General features: G+C 37.5%; 1 protein-coding gene across 1 annotated transcript in view; it reads right to left on the bottom strand.

The window, feature by feature from the left end:
- XRCC5 (X-ray repair cross complementing 5) overlaps positions 1-24,437 on the bottom strand; it is a 49,199-nt gene that overhangs the window by 8,025 nt on the left and 16,737 nt on the right. The window contains 7 exon segments of the mRNA XM_086466302.1: positions 7,398-7,467; positions 8,914-9,004; positions 13,138-13,334; positions 18,127-18,260; positions 19,526-19,616; positions 21,021-21,158; positions 21,848-21,910. Of these exon segments, the coding sequence (XP_086322428.1) occupies positions 7,398-7,467; positions 8,914-9,004; positions 13,138-13,334; positions 18,127-18,260; positions 19,526-19,616; positions 21,021-21,158; positions 21,848-21,910 (784 nt within the window).

Raw genomic sequence — 24,437 nt, 5'->3', positions numbered from 1 at the left:
ACATCCGGGATCCTAAAGCTGCAGGAGGTTATGTTCTACAATGCCCCTAAACATCCTTTGAAATACATGTATATTTCAATAAAAGCGTTACATCTACAATGAACATGTAATAATGTCAAAACAAGATCTGTAGGGTGATTGCAGTTAAAAGACTACCTTGTTATTGATATTAGAGTGTGTCTTGTCTTTGGACAGGTAGTTTGATAATTTTTCATCGGAGCAATGCTCTTTACAATTACGGAGGTAGGTATTATAAACTGTGCATGCCTGACAGAGAGAAGCAGAGGCAAACAATGAGGCTTGTACCAACAAGAAGGGGGATGCTAGTTTCATCTCACTGTCGAGCTCTGAAAAGGTAGGTAGCTGTAAAACACGCAAACATGACAAGTGAAAATGTCACCAAGAGCTCTGCAAGCCCAACTAAATTTTGCTGGATTTTAGTACTTTATTTTCTTTATGTTTAGTTACAGGTGAGGCACTGTCCAGTTTTACCCTCAGGCAGACACCTCAGCCTGGGAAAAGACAAGCGTGAGGAGGTTACAACAGTGATTTATAAACTCAGAAGCATTACGAAAAGGATGAATAGGGAGTGGTAGTCCACCGCCTCTCTCTAAACAAGAGCAAAGACTTGGGTTAAGAACAAATTTTAAAAAGTACCTCTTCAAACAAAACCAGTTAACCTCTTTACCACAGGCTGCTGTGGTATGCTACAAGTTTTCACAGCTTAAAAAAATGCTTGAACAAATTCTTAAAACAGGAACTCTAACAAGGGAGATTGAAGATGATTTTGCCATTAAGGAAGAAAATGCAGGAGCGCACTCTGGACAAGTTACAGCATCTGCCTATCCTGTTCTTGTACTGTTAAAGACGGGTTACTGGATTAGCAGAACCTTTAGGCTGACCTACAGCCCTTACGTTCAGATGTTATGAGCACAGATGTCACTACAAGTATTTCAGCCATGGAAACATCAACATAGAAAATCATCTGCCAGAGTTCTAGAAGAGACAAGGATAAGTAAACATAGGGAGAAGCAGACATCATTTAAATACTGTATTCCACTCTGCTCACTATAAGCTTACACAGCAGGAGCTGTTATATTTATGTTCTATAAAATGCCTAAATGAACTGAATCTGAAGAACAGCATCTCTGAAAAGAGCAAAAAAAGACATGGTTGATATTCTCTCACTAGCTTTTGACTCTGTAGAGCTTCTAGAAAAGAAGGCGGATAACGGTTCTGTCCAACAGCAGCTATCACACAAGAAAGTGCTAAGTGCCTGCTGCTCCAGAGGTGATCAGCTCACTCTATTTATTTATTTTACTGGTAGCTGACAAACTAAATTGAAGTCTCACTGCTTAAGCTACCCAAGTTAAGTCAGTCCATTTTTTTCATGGTTAACGATTTTCTCATTAAATGTTCTAATTTCTTACGAATTGCACTAATAAAAGCAAGTCCTGCTGGTGTTTTCAGTGGTGGTGAGGTTTTTTTTAAAAACGCTGCCTTTTCATTGATGTGTTAAATTAAAACCCCAGGCACTATGAGGGTGCAATAAAAGTCTTTATTGTCAGAATGATTCCAGCATACTGTTTGAAATTATCAGACACTCTACTTCCTCTTTTGCGTTTAATTTTTTTAAAATCCCTTTCCATTTGATTGCACTGGCAGGCATTAGAAGAAAAGACTTTTTCTTGCTACTGACTGTGAGCTGCCTCCTTTTGAAATCTGTTGTAAGGAACTAAAAAAAAACCCTACAATGTTTTACTAGGCACTGAAAGACCATAATATATGCAGGAAACAGGTTACATGGCAACAATATTTTAAGTCAGATTCACACCTTGAAACAGCTTGGCTAAAGTTGGGTCTGTTCATTGGGTCTCCCATAAATGACAGGCCAATGATTGATGCATCTAAAATAGATAAAATTCCTGTGTTCTGATTAGACTACAAAATTACTTCAGGGGGCCAAAGACAATAATGAAAGACAGTAGATAATGATTGTAACTGGAAGTTCTCTAAAGAGGACTCTGTTCCTTTACACTTCTAGGTTTGAGAACTTTGTTGATTTCCTGCTGCCTGTCATCTGCCCTTCCATTACTGTGAATCTTTGGTTTTGGCTGCTGCAAAAAAACAGATCTCCCTGTCTTTGGAGAAAGGCATGTTCTGCATAAAGATGTCTATTTAACTAAGCTGTGAACATTAGCATTAACTCTGGTATGTCCCACACAAATCTCAGGCATTGGGGTTTTGAAGAACAGGTCCTAGACTTACAAACTGACAGCCTACTCAGGCCACTACTGTGTAATAACAACTTTTTTTTCTTCTCTCCCAACTTCCCTCATCCCACACACACATTCAAGGAAGTGCACTAACGAACTTCTACATTTTGCATACACTGGAATTCCAGCACTCCTAATAACCACCATGTTCATCAGCAGAACATCCCGAGAAATTTTAATCTTCTGCTTCCTCCTTCTACTATACCTGATTGATTAGATAACAAATACAGTGATTAAAGGCTGGAGAGCTACAGGCAAAACCAAATAAATAAATAAATCTTTGAATAGACAATCTTTTAGTTCTAACAGAATTTAATCCCTTCCCCACTGGCATTCAGATACATTCCCTACTCTAAAATACATTCATCAGTGCCGTCACATTTCCTCGTGAAATATGCCATGAACAATTATATTCACTTGTTATCTCTGAACAGTTACAGTACAAAAGCATAGTTATATTTTCATGTTTGTTCAGTTCAGTCCTTGGTCTTGATTACTATGCCAACCAGATTACAAAATAATAATAGATAAAACTGTATTATAGTCGAAGTACTTGGAGATTTTTTTTTCCCCTAAAAAAAATAATCAGGTTAAAAAAAAAAATAGTTTTCTGTAGACATGAGACTCCTGTTGTTGTCAATTTTTTGATTTATCCACTGGTGGCGGTAATGATTTGTATTCATTGCTTAAAGTAAGTCACTGACAAATCAGTTAAACCACCTGATAATTAATTTTAAGCTACTGCTTTGTAAGTATCATCTTTTTGTAACCGAAAAGAAGAAAGAGATTCTAAACTGAAAAACTGTCCTAATTTTTAAGGACTTCCTTCACCTTTAAACCAAAAAGTAAGAATTTTAAGATCAAGGCTGTTGAACTACTCCAGTGTCCTACAAGGTGCTGTTCAATTTGGAAATTACGTCTCTAAATAGCCTGTGGGTATGGATCAGAACGATTTAGGCTGGATGACTGAAGGACGGACAGCCCAAATCCCCACTCAAATCAGAGCTGCTGTGGATCAGGTGGCTGAGTGTTCCACAGACTTAAGTTCTGAGTAGCTCCAGTCTCCAAGTTCTCTGGGTCCCTCTTTCTGTGTTTGACTATTGTGATTTTTATTACTTTTTTTCCCTATAACAGCTAATTCAAATTCTGTTTGTTGCAACTCAAGAGCTTTGCATCTCACCCTATCGCTATGCCCTTCAAAGATGAATCTGGCTTCATCTTCTCTGTGAAGTAGACACATAGATAACTTCAAAGTGATTTTATATACTCAAGTATTTGTTTTGCAAATACTTCTCTAATGACTGAATCATTTTCATCAAACAAGTCATTGCATTTGGCCTACCTAGCAGCAGAGCATCAATAGTCTCTGAAATACATAAAAATATCCAGTAAGATAAAAATGCAGATGAACTACAAAGACATATTCCAACAAAAACTGAAAGTAAATACTCTTTTTTTAAAAAACACAACCTTTGGTCTAGAAAGGTAGTTAACTATACACATTTCTACAGAAAATCTTGCAAAAAAATAACATCCTTGTTGCAACTGCTTAATAAATTCCCACTGCAAGTCTCTTATACACAATTCTTTTATGCACACAAAGCATCCACTGCAAAACCAGTGTTTTACAGTTTACTTAAGAAGCTATCTACACGGCATGGCAAAAGCACCACACCTCAGGCACAACAGAATATTTGATGAAATCTATACACGTACTTACTGACTCTTAACTTTATTTTTTTTCTAGAAATGCCTAGGAATAAAAATATTAACAAACTTACTATAAATATAAAAATGAGAGTTTGGTACAGTTTGTCTCTGGACATTTGTTCTTTTGTCCATAAACTACAGTTGTCACTGCAGATTTCTCTCTTCACCAATAATCAGTAAAATAAAAAAAAAGCTCTTTGAATTACAGGACTTCAGACATCACATTCTCAAGTAAGAGTCCTGTAAGAGGGAATGAAATCTGGCCTACAAACTCACACAGAAAGTTTACAAACCAAAGAAAATACTATTCATGTGTCAATATCTTTTTTTTTTCTCCCCTTTAAGACATCCTATCTTCTATAGAAGCCTATGAAAACACAACATGCCACATCTGACACCTTCTGCTCTCCAGAAATGCAGACATGGATGGGAACTGTAAATAGTACAACCGGATGAACTGGTAGTCATGTGGCTACTCCTTTGGCATTACAAAGATGGCAAGAACTCACTGCATTTGAGAATCTCCTTTGCAGGCACAGCAACGAAGAAACTCAATTGTACAACCTTGGGAGTAACAATTAGATTTTACTCAGGCAACTAATCTATTTTATTTGCATTCATTGACAAAAATGTCAGAAGCTGTTATCAGAAGACTGCTCTTTCTGATGACTGTGCATTTGCAACCCGCTCAAAATAAGACCTGCATAAAATGACATCTCCCTAGCCATGAATGCAGATGAAGTGAAGATATCTGGAGGGGAAACACAACACAGTTACACGAGCAAGCGACATTAACCAGTAAGCTGACACCATCACACACAACTCATCACGTAAGCAGTAAGTGGGTCCCTACTGCAATAACCTACACAGATGTCAATTGAAAACAAAGTTGATTACTGTTTCAGAAATTGAGCTGCCAGTCTCAGAAAACCTATCCCTAAGACCCTTACCAATTTGATACTCTTAGATTTTCTAAAACTATGTATTTACACATTAGTGGCCCACTTCTCACGAACAGCCAATGCATCATTTCTCCTGCTCTGGTCTGCTGTGGGATGCAGCATCAGACACGGGCTAACTGGCACTTAGGCTTCTCCTACAAATGGCACAAATGGTGATCATCCAATCCCAGTCAGGCCACTGCAAGAGATGCATTGGTACTCATTTTTGATGATAAATATACCATCAGGACTTCATACGAGATGTTTCAAAAAAAAAAAAAAAAAAAAAAAAAAAGTTATTCCCCTTGCCATACTTTGCTCTTGGTAACTTTAAAATTTTGTCGAGAGACTTGCTGTGGACTGAAGAGGACGTGTGCCATTAACCTGCATCTTAATTAAAAAGCCAGTGTACTGTCAGTATTGAAAGTACAACTCTTCCTATTGCTACAACTTCTTTATCTACCAAAAAAACCCACCCGCAATCAAACAGTTGAAAGGTCTTTCTCCTCCCTATAGAAGGACTCTGTTGCTATTTTGTTTTAAATGAGAATGTAGGCTCTGTTCAGTTTGGAACGAATGCTCTTTTTTATACAAGAAAAAAGCAAAACAGGATGCAACCCAGCAGTTCTCCTGTCTGCATCCTGACATATATAATGTTGGGGGGGTTTTCCCCAATAAACTATTTGAATGCCATAGATCATCCTTTCCTGCAAAGACACTTTACATTTCACATGTTCTAGTAGAAGAAAAAGTTTCACCATTAAATAGGACACAAAATTATACCAAAAAAAACCCCCTTAGAACCACTGAATAGTTTTAAGGCAAAATTTACTATTTACATAACCAGAATGCAATCCAGCAAGCCATTAAAAACATGCCTGTAATGTTTTATGTATTAAGCTACCTAAAAGGCTGTAAAGCAGAAAAAAAGATTATGTAGAAGAAAAGAAATAATATGCAAAGCATGTTTTTATTTATAGTGGCTTCTGCCTTTCCTTTAAATGGGTGACGGCACTACATCCTATCTAACTACCCCTTATAATTACAGAGCAGATCACGCATAAAATAAAAGCAGATTGCTCAAAATTTCAGAAGCCATCCAAACATGTACTGCAGTTATCTCCGGCACAGCTACCAAGCGGACAAATTGAAGCACTCTTTAGTTAAACCTTCTTCAAGGGTAATCACCATACTTATTTCTGCCTTAAAGCTTTCCTACAGGATAAAATTAGTTATAGTAACGAAGTAGTCAACTGTTTCACAGCTTCTGTGTTCTAATATATTGTACAACGCTCTTTTACTGCTTCTTAACATACCTGAGATTTGAGAACACAATTCCAAATGTTTTTTTCCATAAACAATTTCTTCTGGATCTAATGCAAAATCCATGTAAAAAGCTGGCTAGCTGGCTTATAGGTACAGAAATTCTGGAGAGAAATAGCTATGTAGGCTTTAACAGATGACCACAAATCAATATACTACTCAACACCCTCTTCAAACTATGTCCAAAAGGACCAAAGGCCTTGTTGAAATACCTAGCACCTCACTTCAGCACCTCTGCAAATCTTTTTCTTTGAAAAGAAATGCTACATTAGTGGCTATTCAGCAGATGAGGTTTATCTTGCCACAACATTCAAAGCACCCTTTAAAAAAAAAGAAAAGGACCCCATCCATCTTGTGCATTCTTTTTAAGAGACCTTTGGATTACATATATCTCTGTATAGCTATTCCAGTAGGGGAACACCATACAAACAGATGATAATTCCATCTTATTTTCAGACTCAGGGCATGCAAGACAGCAGCCGACCTGTGCTTTGTATTCCTCCTCACCTCTGCATCAAAACCCTGTCTTGCTGTATGCTACGAATAGATTCAGTACACACAGAGCCTTCTCTCATCTGTAAGGGTCACATAATACCTGCTCATTACACCCTAAGTTCACCTGTGCTTTCTTTTGCTCACAACGAGCAGTAAGAAATGATCTTCACATGCAAAGATTCAAATCTCTGGCATCAGATTCTTATTTTTTCATAGAACAGAGTAAGTAGACTGCAGAAGACACGTTTCTCACACCATGCACAGCCAACAGCCCTCCAAGCCAGAAAGATCCTGTGAAGCCAGATGAGAAGCAGATACCCAGTTTGAATGAGACAGTCAGTCAATACCAAGGGATCTTCTATTAGAAACACCTGAGGAGTTGCTCAGATGCCTCAATGTAGCTCTCTAGTGCCATCTTACACAAACACAGGTATCTGAGACTTTCAAATGGGAAAGGCAAATATTGACATGGGAATTATAAGGGACACCTTTCTTGGCTGAGCGGAAGCTAAGCAATAAACTCCAGAGCATCTCACACAGCACTAGAAACTTATGTTTAGACAAATGGATTGCATTTACTAAACCCTGAAGATGTCACTATAATTAAGTAATAAAAAAATAAATATAATTAAGATAGATAAAAGTCATTCACCATCTCTAAAGTCAGCATTTTTCTGCTTCACCAGAATTCGGAAATCTTCTCCTGGGTTAACACTGCCAACCTACAAAAAAAAAAAAAAAACCCAATACAATTGTCTACCAATAACCACCTCTTTCTTCTTGTGAGGCAACAAGAATCTTTAAATTTCTGTTTATTTTAATACAGAAAGCTCTACGCTTGTCTGCCTGCAGCCGCATAAAATGCAAGCCTTACAGTGTGTGTTAACGTGCAGAGCTCCTAGCGAAGGTTAGGTACGACATGAGCAAGATGGACTTACGCTTACTGTGCTGCACTGTTATAAGCCAACCATGTTCTCTAGGGCTTAGAGGTCAGAAGCACAGTAATTCAGGTTATCTGCTAGTTCAGCTCTGAGACTTTCTGTAGCACAGACCTCTCACTAACTTTGACAGATGCTTAATGAGGAATGGGAGCTCCCACACGTGTGGGTACAGAATCATTGGTTTGCCAGTCCAATAGGAAGCTCAAAATTAAAAGCTTGCACTCAGTTCATCTACCCTTTCTGGCCCAGACTGACATCTTAAAGCTGAAGCTCTAAATGGGCATACAAGTGCAGAAACCTTACAAAGGAACTAAAAGCAGGTCAAATATAAAAAAAAACATTTACTGAAAACCAGATGCAAAAACTTTAGAAAAAAAATTACATGGCTTAAAATTTCGTTTCAGGAATCAAAATTCTCCTAAGTTTGTTTGAAATTTTTATGCTTTCCTGTCAAAATAATTCATAGATATTTCAATAAGCTTGCTTGGTCTTTTCGTGTTTCTTTTAAATCTGGCAATGCCACTTTTCAGGAAATATCAGAAATTTATGTTAGAAGTACAGAATATTTAAATCTTTTTAGATTTTAAATCTTTTTAAAATCTCAATCATGCATTTTAAAAACCAACCTTAAAGGATAGCAAATCTAAAAATAAGTGAAGTTATCTCAATATTAATTCACTTTTTTTCCTGTAATACAAAAAAAAAAAAAAAAATCAAGTAAAGGAAGGAGCACAGCTATGATACAGGCTTCATCTACCCATGTACGCAACATCTGGAATTAATTTAGAACTAGCAGCAAGATGAAGCCAAATCTGTGATTGAGAACTTCAACCAATGCAGAGAACAGTCTCTAAAATCATAGTAACACCTTTGATTACAAATACAGAGGCAACTTCTACGTTGCAAATGATATGAAGGAGAGCAAGAACAAGATTCAACCACCGAACCCTAATTCTGAGATTCTGTTTTCTTCAGATCCTCTGGCTTGTCCTTTAGAGTCCTAGACATAGGGGCAGAATTTTGTCCCAAAATCTCCAAGACTGATGGAAACTTGTGCTAACATATGCCTAACAGCAGAGAAAGTTGTCTTTACACAAGTACGCAGTAATTTCAGTCATGTTTCAGCTAGAAACCCTCCTTTTATCAGGAATTCTGTATATTCACTATAATACACTTAGAGAAATTAATCTTCCCCTTTAATAATCAGATTTGTAAAAATATGCTTACAGAGGTGACATTGCCTTCAGCAAGTTTCATGATGCTAAAGCCACCTTCCTCATCTTCCATTTTTGGTTTCTTAGGAATGGGTCCATCTTCACTGCTGCAAATGAGAAGGACAAAAATTAATATAAACACTTAAGGTAAACTGTCCTGCCTACTAAGTAAGGAGTCAGTAAATTAATGAAATATACACTGAACACTAGACAAAACTTCATTCTATTAGCTGTTCCAAAATTAACACTAAATCATGCCTTATTTCTCCCCTGCACAAAGCAGACAACAGAAACAGAGATCAAACCTTATCTTAGCATAAAGCAAAGGCACTGCTTGTTGAAAGTGCGAGATTATTCATGCTTATTTCAGGAGTGAATTTATTTATACACATTTTCTCCACCTTTTTAAATACAGAATATCTCCAGTCACTTTATTTGGAACCCGTATATTGAGTTAACCTTGATAATTTACAGTATATGATTTACTGACTGACAGTACATTACATGACATTTGGTATTCTCATCAGATTCGTTCTAAACATGAAATGGCAATGAAAACTTAACATTTAAGTAAGAAATTAATTTAGTCTTCAAAAATTACCTGCTAGTTCCTGTCTTGGAATTGATAGCTACTATAAACCTGTTTACAGTGTGGCTTGTGAGACTAATTACCCATATTCTCCATCAGCACACCAGGGCTTTATAAACTCCACTTACAACAGTCAAAATGTGCTAGACAAACCCCAATTAAGTACGTAAGAACTCTCTCAGGACATTTTAAGCTACATCTCAAAATGCTTTCAGAAGACTATGTTATTTTTTAAAAGCTGATTGTGATTTTAGGCTACTTTCTCAGTTTTTCCTCACAGGTAACATATTCCAAAGCATATATTCAAATTAGGAACTTAATGGTAACATCTAATGTGCCAAACTTTACAGCACGTCTTGGCAACAGAAGAAAATCCAGGTAATCACAAAAGGGTAAGAAAATCAGACACTGTGTTCTGTGTCACCTAATGTGACAGGCTATGGACACAGAAGAATCGATTTCAGTTTAAGAATGACTGAAAGCTACTCAGCAATCTGAACAGCAGCATTTGTGTTCAAGGAATCTCAAAACAAAGAAGTTTTTCTTAAAAATTCTACTACCGCCGTGAAAAGAAGAAAATGCTTGACAACATAGGGGCAAAGCCAGAGATCCTGAACTAGGTGCCACTTTGCATTCTACAAGGTTAGAACTGATTTTAAAAATTGCATTGCACATTACAGAAGCAACCAACTATTAGAAAGAATTTGTACAGCCTTCCCTTTTGCTTTCTATGGTACACTCCTCCCCTACTTCACCATCCGTGTCTATCCCACTTCGTTTAGTAGTCCTCTCTGTCCTTTACTTAATTTTATGACTACTGAAATGAAATCCCTTCTCCTCAGCAACTCCTGTCACCCAACATAACCTTACTTATCACTCTAGGAGAAATGATGACTTTGGTTATGCCTCAGGACCAAGATAGGATACCTCGCTTCATTCTCAACTCTGCTGACTTTCTGGCTGACCTCGAAGTTGCTTGATTGTTTTGGACAGCTGATACGCCTGCCTGTAACACGAAGCAACTGACATCTATCTAACACCAGTGAGTTTAGAACTTCTACTTGAACCAAAATTCTTGTGTATTGACATGGTTTGATGACAGGTGCAAAGAACAATGAAAATTCTCTTTTACAATATTTTTCTCAAAAAGTTTTTGTAATCAATTGCAATGTCTTGTAATCTTTTTCCTCCTGCATTATTTTTATTGATGCAAAATGCTTTTGGATTGGAGGAAGGAGAACATAAATGATGATGCTGCCTTTAACTGCCTAGGACCAAATCTATAGCTGTCATTAACCAGTGCCGTGCAGCAGAAACTAATGAATCCATATCCATTTATAGCAGCCAAAGATCTGACATTTAGAATCTGTTACTGGTGATGCACTGATTAGCAGTATTTTTAAACTGTAAAATGTGCAACTACTATTTGAGAAAAATTAATAAAATACAAGATTAAAACACCCACTGTTACATTTATATAGAAGCCTCTCACATACTGCAAAGCTGGATGAGGTAACAGCCTCTCCAAAGCCAACCTAAGAAGGAGAAAGTAAAATGCTTTCTATTTTACTGGATTTTTTTAAATGACACAGAGCTTAGTAAAAGTGAAACAAAAGAATGCTGAATATTAAAATCTCTATTAAGATATCATGCCTATATTTATGCTGCCTTAATCCCATTAGACCTTAAAAATTAAACACAGATGAATCTGGTCAGTATGATGATAGGAGATGAATCAGTTTTAGAAAACAAAAACAACGGTCAAGAGAGCTTCAAGCCAACTTTTTCGAAACACTTGAGTGCACATGATCTAGATCTGATCATTTTAATAAATTGAATGTTATCTGCTGTTCAACATTTTCCTTAGCCATTGTTGCAGTGAGGTACTTTTTTTTATCAAGTGATTTAATTATATCACTCAGCTTTTCCCCAAATACAGAACAAAACCATACAGTTAACACTTCTGTTGTAGTAATGACAATACTACTTCCCATTCATAACTACAGCAATATCATTATTTTTTTCAATTTTTTAAATCCTATTACCATTCATTCTTCTTTGCATAGTTGAGCCTGCATCCTTTTGCCTCCCTTACAGATTTTTTTTAAACCATTTTCATGCCCTACATCAATTTCTATCTCAATTATTTTTATAGCTGCTTTCATCACCCCTCTAAAGGAAACCGTTTTTAAACAAAATAGCTTTTCTTCTTGCTTGTCAAACTGATGCCTTTCGGGCGATATGTTTTCAAGCAACCACCAGTAACTGGTCACTGGTTTTTGTTTAAATTCTCCCCCTAGCTTGTTGAACCTGAGTTTTGCCCTTTTTTTTTATTTTTAAAAAACACATATAAAGGTATGTATGTACGTACACACACAGAGAAACTGGGGCACAGAGCAATGACAACATAATTCAATCCGTATGAATTCACAGACACACCATGGCAAGACAGGCACACACAGCAAAGAACAAAATAAAAAGCAAGGTGTTTCCCAGTCTGTATACAGAAATGTGGTCGTTACTCCAGACCAGAAACGTGAGAAGGCCTGTGTCAAATCTTCCCAAAGACACTGTGCTGAGGAAGCTCTAGCCAACCCAAGGTAAAGGATATATGACAGCTCAGCTAAGCACGGCCTCAAAATGGCTCAAAGACATTGTTCCTAGCGCTGAAAGGACTGAGCTAAAAATGACAAAAGGGAGGGAGAAGGAGCTAACTGAGAACCCTCCTACATCCCAGGGGACCCACTAGTTACATTATAGGCATTCAATAAATTAAGCCCTAAGAAGCAGATTTTGTTTGAGCAAATCTATTTGGCTGGGGTGATGGTATCAATGCAGTAGCAGTTAAGCATTTATTCTTCATATTTGCAGCACAAATAAAGAAAACACAGTGCATGTAATAATAATAATAAAAGTATCTTAAAAACTGTTCAGACAATAGATGTTCCAGGAAGAATCTGTAACAGTTTGATTTTTCAAGCCATCCACATTTATTGCACAGCAGATAATAATTAAGCTGCTTTTCTTTTGATTTGGTATTCACAATGAAAACTACAGAACCACCTAAATCGAGCCTGATGAGAAGGAAGACTCATCTTTACAGCTAATTTAAAGCTCTGCAGCATTTATTCTAAACTAAATTAGACCCTCTGTTATTCTTATTCGAACTGCTTTATAACTACCACTAGGACAAACTGTTTGACCAGGAGACAGAAAACAATGCAACAGGTTTCCCAGAGAGGATGTGTAGTCTCCATCCCTAAGTATTTTCAAGACCAGACTGGATGAAGCCCTGAGTTATCTGTTTAGATCTCACAGGTGACCCTGCTTTGAGCAGCAGGTTGAACAAGAAACCTCATGAGGTCCCTTCCAACCTGATGGATTCTGGTATTCTGTGACAACAAATACAGACATAAGGAAGCTACAGACTGCTTCCTGGTGTGTCTTGCCCCATAATAGTAAGACCACCACTATTCACAAGATACCCCAAACATACTGTGGTATGACAATATTCTCCACCCATCAGCATTTTTTGGTGTGGAGCTCATTGATCTTATGTTCAAAAGACTCTAAGCCTGCTTCAGCCAGCAAAACCAACTTGAAGTGTAAAAAAAGTTTCCAAAAAAAATCCATACATCTCCAACTTACTTGTCTTTGAAGATGTCTTGTGCAGTCTTCTCTTCTTTTTTCTTGCCAACTTCCTTTAGGGGGAAAAGTGCTTTTATTTTTTCAAGAGGAGCCTGACACCTTTCTTTTACCACAGAGGGCATCTCCAGCATCTCTAAAAGGTGCTGTTCAATTGGTGGCAATGGCTCATTGGGGTGAAACGCCTTATGCTGCAAACACTGCAAGAAACAATTTCAGCAAAGAAAAACATTTAGTTTATGTGCCTTTAATATAATGCCTATATGCCTGACATCATATGGTACACGCAAAATATCCTCCATGTTAAAGACACTACCTTCATATTGCTGACAAATATTCCAGCTCACAAGTGGATTGAAAGTCATACAATCAGCTGTTTAAGGAGATTAATAATTATATTAAACAAGAATACTGAAGGAAATGAGTGTTCCCACACTCACTGAGAAAATTATTGGGAAAATCACAGGAATGAGAGTCATCTATATCTATTCAGCTTTTTAACTTCACTTATCTTTAAAATGCAGTTCTATTACAAAACAGTCACATGGAAGAGATTTCTACACATTCCAAAGTTAGGCAATGAAATACATACACGTATTCCAGTTATTGTCACCGTTTATTGTCCCTCAAAGAAAATATTTCCTCTTGGTCAGTAAAACTCTACGCATACAAGAGACATTTTCACCAGTTTAAGAGCAAATGGTAAGACAGAAGTTAAATTTGCACAGGTGAGGCACAGAATATAGGTATGTTTGCAAATCAGCTTTGAAAAGAGTGAGGGAATGAAGGGGCCTGACAGATGTACAACAAATTTGGAATAGATGGTAGGAGCTATGGAGGAGAAGCCTTTTTCACCAAAGTGTAAAGACAGTGCACAAAGCCAGGGAGCCAAGCAGAGGGAGGGAGATGAGTGAATGAGGCAGGCTACAGAAATTCCATTGCGAATTTTAAAAACCAAGTACTCACGTCTTAACTGTTTTGAGGCGTGGGATAGCAGTAGAGATTATGTGCATGTGCATATATATGCAGATACCACTGCATGCACACACACATAAAAACATGTGACATGCATGGGAGAATAATTTTTCCAAGCCCATTGTACTGAGTGAATTAGACACAAGTGTGAAGGTAACTACTCAGTAAACTAGGAATATAGCAGACACTTGCTCCCATTGGCTGTCAGACGACATGACATTAATTTAAAAAACAAAACCAAAGCAAACAAAATCCTCCATTCATGCTGAAAAGCTGCCAATAAAGAAAATCCAGACCATATGCTACACATCAATACAGATGTGCTTTCATGCTGCCATTAAGATTCCAATCCATATTAGAGCATACTTTCAAAAGCAGGCAGTCATACAAGGTTACTGATTTGGAAACACTTGTAACAATTTAAGGCATAATTATATCGAAACAGAGTAAAAACATTGCTGGAAGCTGCAGTAATGGCTCTTGTGATACAAAAAAAACCCCCAATATTAAAACAACATTAGGGAACTGAATTAAACTCACAAAGCAAAAAACCCTGTTATGAACGCATTTTTCAGGCTTTTGCACTTGAAAGCTCTATGTGTGCAGCCGCAAGAGCTGAGCAGACCGAGTAGCCACAGACTCCACTTGTTCCTGTTTTTAGAGTAGATGACGACTTCTGAAACCTGAGATGGCAGGTACCATCGAAACTCAGCTGCTAAACAAAGACGAAGTTGAACAGACTTAACCTGGAGTTTCTAATCCCAAACAGTCCCTTTTAACCTCGCCTCCTCTTCCTTCTGCGCCCAGCAAGAACCACTCCCACCTTCACTGGCTAGAGACTACCCATGCTGTCACTGGCCTCCAGACTCACCATTCTATTCCTGCATGTTGTCAGCAACATACTAGCTCCTCCTTCATCTTCCTAATTTGCTTACATGTCCAGCCTAGGGGTGTAGCCAGCTTTCAGAAACAGGGGTCACACTAAGGTACCAGTCAATGGATGTAAAGAAGTGGGCTTTTCACATAACTAATTCCAGGATAAGCAATGGCATAAATGCATGAATACAAAGGAATTTACTGCAAGAAAGTATCCTGCCCTGTTCTCTTCCATACGGCATCTAGGAACTTTTGCAAGAACACATTTAGCACATCTTTAATTCCTACAAGAACCTGGTAGTATTTAAAGCCTTAAAACATGGGAGATTCATTCAGCTACCTAAAAGAAAGACAAGCATCTAGTCTATACCAGTCACCTATTCACTATACACAACCACAACTATCATGAACCTATGATCTCCGAAACAAGAAGGATCGATTACTTCCCCAAGGTTCTTTTTTCATGGATTATGGAATAGACTTGGACAACCCAGTTTACACTAGTTAGATAGCTGTTGTGTGGTTAAACCTGTGTGAACTACATCCCAACACAAGTGTCTTAGAGCTCATTTACACCTAGTTTGTGACGATTTCAAGATGACCCTCCAACAGATCCACTACATTCAACAAAAGAAAAGATCACTTGTTGCTGAAAGCCCTCACAGACTTCCCTGAGCGACCTCCTGTCCTCCTGCTGCTCTGCTTTTAGAAATGACATAACCATACAGTCCAATCAGTTATAAACAAGCTCAGCCCTCTAAGGTAGCTTACATGAGGTCTAACAAGAGCCGCTACAGCATATTTAGATGCAGACTCTGCAGCTGAATCCCATGAACTATGCAGTGCTGCAGGCCACCGTCCCCACAAACCTTCCCCACAGGTCTGCCTCAGTACAGAACAATCATTATTGAGCAATTTGTTTATTTGGCTATCAAATAAAATGCACTGCATTCCCCAAATGTCTCACGTGCTTCAAATCCCTGTATTTAAGAGGAACAACTTAACGACAGAAGTCTGCCACCACAAAAGCTATGGAAGTTCACTTAGGCTTTTCTGGAAGCAAGGAATAAAAGTTGAAACTCTGGATATAGGATATTCTTCATCTTCCACTGCAGCAAGCATTAGCAACTCTTTTCCACCCACTCTGTCATTTCCTGATGCTTACCACTATTTCCACAGATATAATTTAGCTTGACGTTTCTGTTTAAATTCTGGCTCTTGTCACTTATAATTCCAAATATCTTCCTGAGGCAACAGAGCAAGGGAATGAAGGAGGAGTACATCCTTTCTTCAGAGTTATTTTTCCAAACCATTTATAGGTCCTGTTCAGCCCAATCAATTTACTGGCTACTTTCAAAAGAGTACATGTAACTTCTCTTCATAGTTCTTACAGATCCAGCAGTGCCACTTGGTATAAGAGCAAAATATTAAGAATCTGGAACACGTTCACAGCAAAGGAGAGCAATCTTTCTGCAACTTATACAGATTAATAGCAGTTTTGTAACCAAGACAAAAAAATGGGGCTGTGTGTGGCCAAAAGAAAGCGCTAAAAGGATTGGTAATTTAGTGTTTTATAAACAGCAAGCCCTGTGGACAGGAACTGTGTACTACCTAGCACACTGAAACAGTCAATAAATACTTTTTCCATCAGTAGCGCTCACCCTTACAAAATCCTATTAGCCTCTAAGGAAACTGGTGAATTACGCAGTTACTCTTTTCTAGCAGCACTTGACTCAACTGCTGGGACAACACCATCATACTGTTTCAGAAGACAAATGGCACATCTAAACAAGTATCTTTCATTGATAACCAACATTCACTGAACCAAAAGAATGAAAAATTATATTTAGCAATATAACAGAGGAAACTCTATCCCATGTGTTTTATTTACAAGCAAAACCATATTTGTTTTGTAATACCCAAGCTTTACAATCCTTCCTAAAAAACGAGTCACACAGATGTTAATCCATTTTAAGCTCCTGCCCAGTAATAACCTTCTACTGACCAAATCTTGCATTCAGTGTCTTGTCAATATGACTGGCAGAATTTGAAGGGAACACTGAGTTCTTCAGGTGTCAATCAGAGCAGGATTTGAAGACACTGAGTTTACATGTGTTTCTGGAACATACATATGACCTTCAGATCCTTTGGTTCTTTTGACAATACTGAGGTAGCATGGCTTTTAGAAGCTAGGATAAGTTTTCTTAATTTAAAAAAGCATCTTCTTCCTACTTGTAAACCAAAAAAATTTCATTTGGAATTGCTGAGATATGATAAACATGGTTGCTATAATACCACTTTCAGTCAATTTTCAGAGTGGAGTCATGCACTCAATATATTTCCATGGTTCTGTATACAACACAATTCTGCAGCTGCATAAATTGCAACGTAATTTTCCTTATTTTTGAATTTGCTGTGTCATTTTTTTTGAACACTTGAATTCAAATGTATAATTAAGTCTCTCATCCTCACAGTTGCAATGAAAACCTTCATGATATGAAGGGAATGTAAATCAAAATGTAGACAGCTTAATACAATAACTTCAAGAAGTGTGAACTGTTCTGCTCGCCTGTGAAATACATCAGCTCAGACACCCAAAAGGAGTATTTTAAATGTCAACAATGTTAACCATTTACTACTGATCAAGTTCACCTCAGACTGATCTGTTTTGGAGCCACTGCTAGATGCAACAATGCACAGAAAAGTGACTCTGCTCAAGATTTGATGGGAAACAGAATGAGAAGCTAAAGAGATCCCAGATATTCAGTCAATTTCTGTCTTTGCCCAGAAGCTGAAGATCGAGTCTATGTCCACACCATGATTGCTGCAATACAGTGTTGAGACACCCAAGTAAGTTTTAACTTGTCTAGTCTACGTGCCTGTGAATATCACCGATGCTGTTGCAGACACCTCAGCACAGATGCCATTTCCCTTGCTTCCGGAAACCAGAAATTTTAAGAATAAAATTTCTATGCATCAGGGACAACACAGAAATCACTGGCTACCCTACACTTTAATGCAAAAGAATTTATATTCCCATCTTCACAATGCAGATCCTTCCAATGTGAAATGGAAAAAGACCAAAAGGTGAAAAGTCTTAACATAAGAAGTTTTTAAAAGATGTCATATATTTCATCTCACCTGATATAATCTCTGAAATTGAGGGTTTGGAATTTTGCTGGGCTTAAACAGGTCCTCAAAGGTTTCTCCATCATCATCTTCAGAAACCAAATTCATAGAATCAATCAAAGAGTCAACAGCAGATAACTGATCCGCTAAGGAAGCAATTACATACAAAGAAAAATTAAATACACTTGCAGATGGAGGCATTTCTTGAAACAATTTACAAATGAAGATCCAATTCACAATGCGAGATTTTGACCAAGTCATTACGTCCCACAGAACGCACGGCAGATATAAACATGCCAATAAAGAATATGGATAATGGACACAGTAATAAACCCCCTGCTTTATTTAAGGACTACAATGTAAAGTCACAAAGCCTTTTTTTTCCCCCCCCCAAGACCTCAATTATTGCCTCCTTTCTGCTTCCATTTTTCTTCTTTTTCAAGATGTTTTTATTTGCAACAGAAGGTTTATAGGCCACTTAGAAAATAAGAACAGTTGGTTTGAAAAACCAAATGGCGTAATATAAATGTTACAAGTTATGATTGCAAATTAACACAGTTCACAACAGTCAATTATTGCTTTGGTAAGACAGGTTTTACATTTGTTTTCAAACTGCTGGTTACAGGCAAGAGAATCGAAACCATTTCAGAAACGACCCAGCATGCTTTATATACCTTGACATGCAGATGCCAAATCAATGGATTTCATAACAAATTAAAGAAGTGGGAGTGGATTTTAAACTACATCCATTTACTTTCATTGCTGTGCAAAATTTTCGGAATGGTGAGTCAAGCTTTGTATGGCTACGTGTTCCAGGGCTCTCCAAAGACACCCTCCATCTGAATCTGGACACCATTAAGTGCATGCTTTAAAAAAACATCACACCACAGAAAACACAGTCTTTGCCTTTGCTCTTTGTATTAACACACTATTCTGCAACTGGCTACAGTACCACCTTTGTATGAACAGAGCCGATGCCTCTATTCTAATCCTAGCTAGCTAATCACATACTGTAGCTCCCACCAGGTTTGGTCATCTAGTCTCCCAAATTAGTTCAAAGATCAAAGGATACAGAGGACTAAATCTCAGATCACTGTGATAGAGATCCTGTGAGACTAATAATCCTATAACCAGAGCCAGAAGTCATTTAACAGGACAGTTTTAAAAGACTGCCTGGAAACCTCAAGTCTGCTCAGCCTGCAACTAAGCTGGCAGTTTTGATACAGGCTTTACACCTCAAGACAACATCACCATAATGTATTCCCAAAGGGCTGGGGTTCTTTTCCTAAGCCAAAATAATGACAAAGCTTATCTTTTCACTGGAAAGCCAAATATTCTAACTCTTTTAGAGTGTCTTAAAGGAAGACAAGTAGCTTGCTTTGTTCAGCTGCCTAGCGAAGGACTATCTTACCTGTGGGAATGCATTTTTTATTGTTTTTCAAGGATGAAAATATGTACTGTCTTAAGTCTTCCATGTAGGGTAGTTGCACGTAGATGAGACACTGAGCGAGACAAAAGAAAGAAACAACTGAACCTGAAGAAAAAAATCTGAAGTGTCCCAGAATGCCTGATCCGGCCAATATAAACATAAGAAAAATCCAAAGATCTAATAACTGTGTTTATCAAAATTCTTAAATAAAATATTTATAGAGCAACAGTTTTAAGCAGAATAAAACACAGCATTATTTTATAATATAGCGATGGCTACACTCCTCATTCTTCTACTGGTGGAATTCAGACCTCCCTGGTCATCTAATCCGTTTTTCTTGTGCAGAGTTCCAACTAGTCAAGCTCTAAACAACCCACATATTGGCACTTTGGGAGGTTTTATCATAGCTTACTGTGTTTCAAAGTCAAGAGTTGGTTTTGGTTTTTTAACATTCTCAGACAAATTTTTTCTTTATTCAAATACCTCCTCCAGTTCATACCACCCTAAATAATTTCTTTCCATCCTTTATGTTTATACCCTCCAAAAGTCTGAAGATTATGTCTGCTCCCACCTTCGTCATGGCTCAGCCATGCTATACATATTTACCTCTTTCAATAGTCTCTTGTAAGAAAGATCAGTGGAAACATATGCTGCAAACATTCTGACATACTGTGTTGCTTTTGGGTCTCTCAGAATTTTGAAAAAATTATTTCAGATATGATTCTGCTGTGTACAGAACTTTTATTTTTTTTTTGTTTTTCCTAAGTAACAGACTTCATTTTTTTTCCTCCTGTTTTTTTTCAAAATAACCTTTTCAAGTAAATAAACATACTATGGTCTTCCTAATTCTCCATATGAATTTAAACTGCAGCTTTTAATGCTGTGAGCTCCTCCCCTCAGTTTCAGTTGACTTGGAAACCTAAAGACAACAGTGTAGTTGGACATGCTTGAAATGCCATGCCAGCCATCAAATTCAAATTTTGCACTACCAAGCAACCTGGAGATAAATCTGCAGTTTAAGAAAATGAAAGAATCTAGTGCAACTTCAGACTGTATGCAGAGGGGCAGGTCTTAACAGAGCAAGAAAGCAGTGGTAATTTATTACATAACTGTGTGATTACATTGTTTCTAGATACAAAAAACCTCAGATTTCCAAGATAACAAAGCAAAATTATTAGTATGTTACTGAAACAAAAATCAGTATTATTCCAATCTGTAATATAGAGGATACTAATAGAAACATATGGCAATATTTTTCCACATATTTTTTCTAAGGAATTTTCTTAAAACTATTTTTTACCTCCTTGTCCTAAGACTTGGTACAATTTCCTAAACCACTCTGAAAAGTCACAGCGGTTTCTTCTGGTATCACACAACACTCCAAATTCATATGGTTCAAACATGATCATTTATTTATCGGTATTTGTAAAGCATCAATATGGAGGCTAGCTGCAGAAAGGTAAGAGCAAAAAATTACCTCATATGCATCCTTAATATATGGAAAAGCTACTCCAACTTGCGGGTTGCATCTTCTATCATAAGCATAACGCACTATAGCTACCACTTTCAACTCATCCAATGCATGAACAAGGGCAGAGAAAGCAACTGCTGCATTCTGGGGGAGGAAAAAAAAAAAAAAGTCTAGTGTTATGCAAATTCTCATTAGTCTGCTGAAATAGATCTTTCACAGCAAATTCCTCAGCATCGATTTAGTTAAGACTAGTTCCCACTTCAGCTATAACTTCAACACAAGCATTTTTCATGTTCAAAAAACTAAGAAGCAGAAAGGTCAAAACTCATAATGACAGTGGATCCATTCAAAGCGGAGCAAACTTTAGATCCATCACGTTTCACCTTTTCCACTAGGTGGGAAGAGCTCTCAGAAGTATTGCAAGAGAGAGAAAAAGGGAGGGAAGTCAGACCCTTAAAGGAACACATCAGAGCACTACAGTGAGATTGATGTCTCTAAAGTTTAAAATAATTTGGAGGTCTGTTCTAAGTAACAGTGACAGGGCACACTGTTGCTCTGCATGAGAATGGATTTAAGCACCAATTCCAAGTTCCACATGCACTTGGGCAAACACAGTATTTACCACTTCCTCATTATTCATGACATATGGTATTCATTTGGGGTCTAAACCAACTTCTTTTCATCCTAATGGGCAATGGAACAAGACTTCTGTAAGCTGCATTAAAAATATTTGTTTTATTAACACAAAAAGACAGGACAATCTCAAACGCCACTGCTATTCTTTTCTGTTCCATAGCAGAATACCTTCAGCATTACACTTTAGTTCACCTTACCTCATCACCTTTCGCTGCAAACACCTTCAGAACCTGGTTGCCCATGTAGCAATGCCTCTGGACCTACAGATTCAAATGGTCAAGAGTTAGCCTGATCTAAAGAAAATTCCATTAATGCAACTGGACCAATTAAATGATGAAACAACTAACACATTACTCAAGTGAGAAGCCACATAATTTAATTACTGTGCATAGAATTTAAAGCCCTGTATGTGTTTTATATCTCCATTTATCACTCAATATAGATATTCAGTCATATTTGGCGGGATATTCTCACAGTTTTCCATTGATGGTCAGGTATGCAAGACTACGGTACTTGCAGCTGTTACCAGAATAACACTGCAGTAATTCAAAAGTCAGTATGGAAAATCACAGTAGTTAACAAAAGATCTAAACCTAACTGACACCACATCTATGCTATTATATTTTCCTAGCAAAGATATGTCAAAAAGGAGCTGAAGAAAGCCACATCCTGGAGTATATACAGCTGTGCTGGCAAAGAAGCACGTCTGTTAGCAGCTTTTATGCTGTTCATTAACATGGTTGACCCTGCCTCCCCCCAAAAAACCCCAACAGTTTCATCAAGGGGCATTGCTGGAGTAGCTGGAGCTGCAGAGGGTGTAAGACACACCCAAAGAAACACTGCAATAGCGGAAAATCTGTCACAAAGACCACACAGTACTATGAACACTGGTTAAAATGACCTTCCTTTGCTAAAGAAAATTCCCTTTGAATTATACTGTCTCCAAACTAACCTGGAGTTTCATAATTTAGCAAATTACCATAGCGCTGTTGAAGTCAGTGACAACTTGCACCAGAGCAGATCTGTTTAACGTATTACAGCACAGTTCTTCAACTCAGATTATTCTACCCGCAATTATTCTTTGCTGTTCTGTCTTTAAAAGCTCAGAAAATTTTATGTTCAGTATAGTATAAATAACTAGACGTGTGTATCACTACACCTTTTTATGTTTGCAAAAAACGTCCCTTTGTAATATTTCCAAGTATTATTTCTTGATTTACATAGCATTGCTTATAAATTAAAAATCAAAGTTTGAGCAGCCTCTGATCTTCTTTCTTGGGGGATGTGAATAACTCAGAAAAATAATATAAGGTGGTTCCATCCCTTCTTTAATTATGTATTTGGAGCTGTTCCAGTTTCTCTAGTTAATAATAAATTATCTTTTCTCTAAAGTTTTTAAAAGAAACAATTTAATATAAAACATATATTTGAATAGTGTCAGTATTATGTTTCCAAACAACAAAGTTCAGGAGCAAAACGTATGGAAAGCATGGGTCTTGAAAATTCCAGTTGTTTAAAACTTCCTGATATCATTATCTATACAGTGCAATTTTAATCCTGCAATCACATCTGAATAATTTTATTCCACTGAGGTATATTCAACTACCATTGGGCATAATTACTCACACTTTATTACAGAACAAGAGCACACTTCCTTTAAGACATAATTCTTATTCGTTATGAAATCCACTGACCAGAGAAGCACATCATAAAAATTATCAAAAACAATAAATATTTTGTGCACTGAAAAAATACAAAACAAATTTTTTAATTCTTTGAGGCATATTTCTGTGAATCAAAAATATTCCTACAATTAATTATATTCCTACAATTAATTATTAACTATGTACTTGAAGGTATGACCACACTATCTGACTAATGGTGCAGTAACAGCTCACTTAGAAGAGCATGATCCTTCCCATCTGTTTTTTTCTTAGTTTCTGTTTTCAATAAAAGTCAGCCTTCAAGTCGAAATAGGAGGCCAGCCTCCAGCATAAGAAAACACTACACATGGTGAAATTCAGAACTAAATGGAGACAGTAAGACTCAGCTGTAGGCTAATAACGACTGAAAAGATGAAAGAAATTGTCTCATTGAACACTGGGTTCAGACACAGCATTTCACTCCTTAGATGCAGTTTCTGGTACAGGCTTTAGCAGTCCCTAACATCTCTCTGTGCTGGCTGATTTAGGGCATATAAACTCAAGCACGGTGTGTTTCAATCACTTTCAGTGTGCAAGCTCCCTGGTTACTTAACTTTAAGTTCCGAATGTCCTCAAGGAGCAATCAGGTTACAGTTCCCGTTCAGGCTGGCTTCTCATTTCAATAAATCAACGTAACTCCCTGGCTCCTCAGTTAATAAGATGCTTTGGACCACCGCACTGCAGTAGTCTAAGGGCATATCTAGCAACATGCAGGGGTCTCTGTGCCACCCATACTGTAAAGTAAAAATGTGTTTTGTTACATCCGTTTGGGAGTAAGCTCCCGCAGATACTTCCTATTTCACTAGCATCTTTTCTTCCTGGTAAAGGTAATGATTCCTCAGCCTTTGTCAAGGGTTCTGCTTTGTTTAGGCAAGGAGACATTTCAAAGAAGAGCAGGTGAGCTTGGAGCTTTCAGAACAGAAGGCACAGGGCTGCCCTATGATCTCCTTTCATTTTTCAGTGGTGAAGGGGACTAGGTGCAGTGAACTCCAAGAAGAGCGAAGTTTCAGGCACCCCGTACAATATCTGGGAGAAGAAAGAGTAGGAGCACCTCAACATTTCTAGCAATTACTGGCACTCGCAT

This window comes from Leptosomus discolor, chromosome 5 (assembly GCF_034619465.1).
Source record: "Leptosomus discolor isolate bLepDis1 chromosome 5, bLepDis1.hap2, whole genome shotgun sequence".
Classification (NCBI taxonomy): Eukaryota; Metazoa; Chordata; class Aves; order Leptosomiformes; family Leptosomidae; genus Leptosomus; species Leptosomus discolor.
Note: the sequence above shows the minus strand (reverse complement) of the source record. Positions and strands in the feature narration are given on the sequence as shown.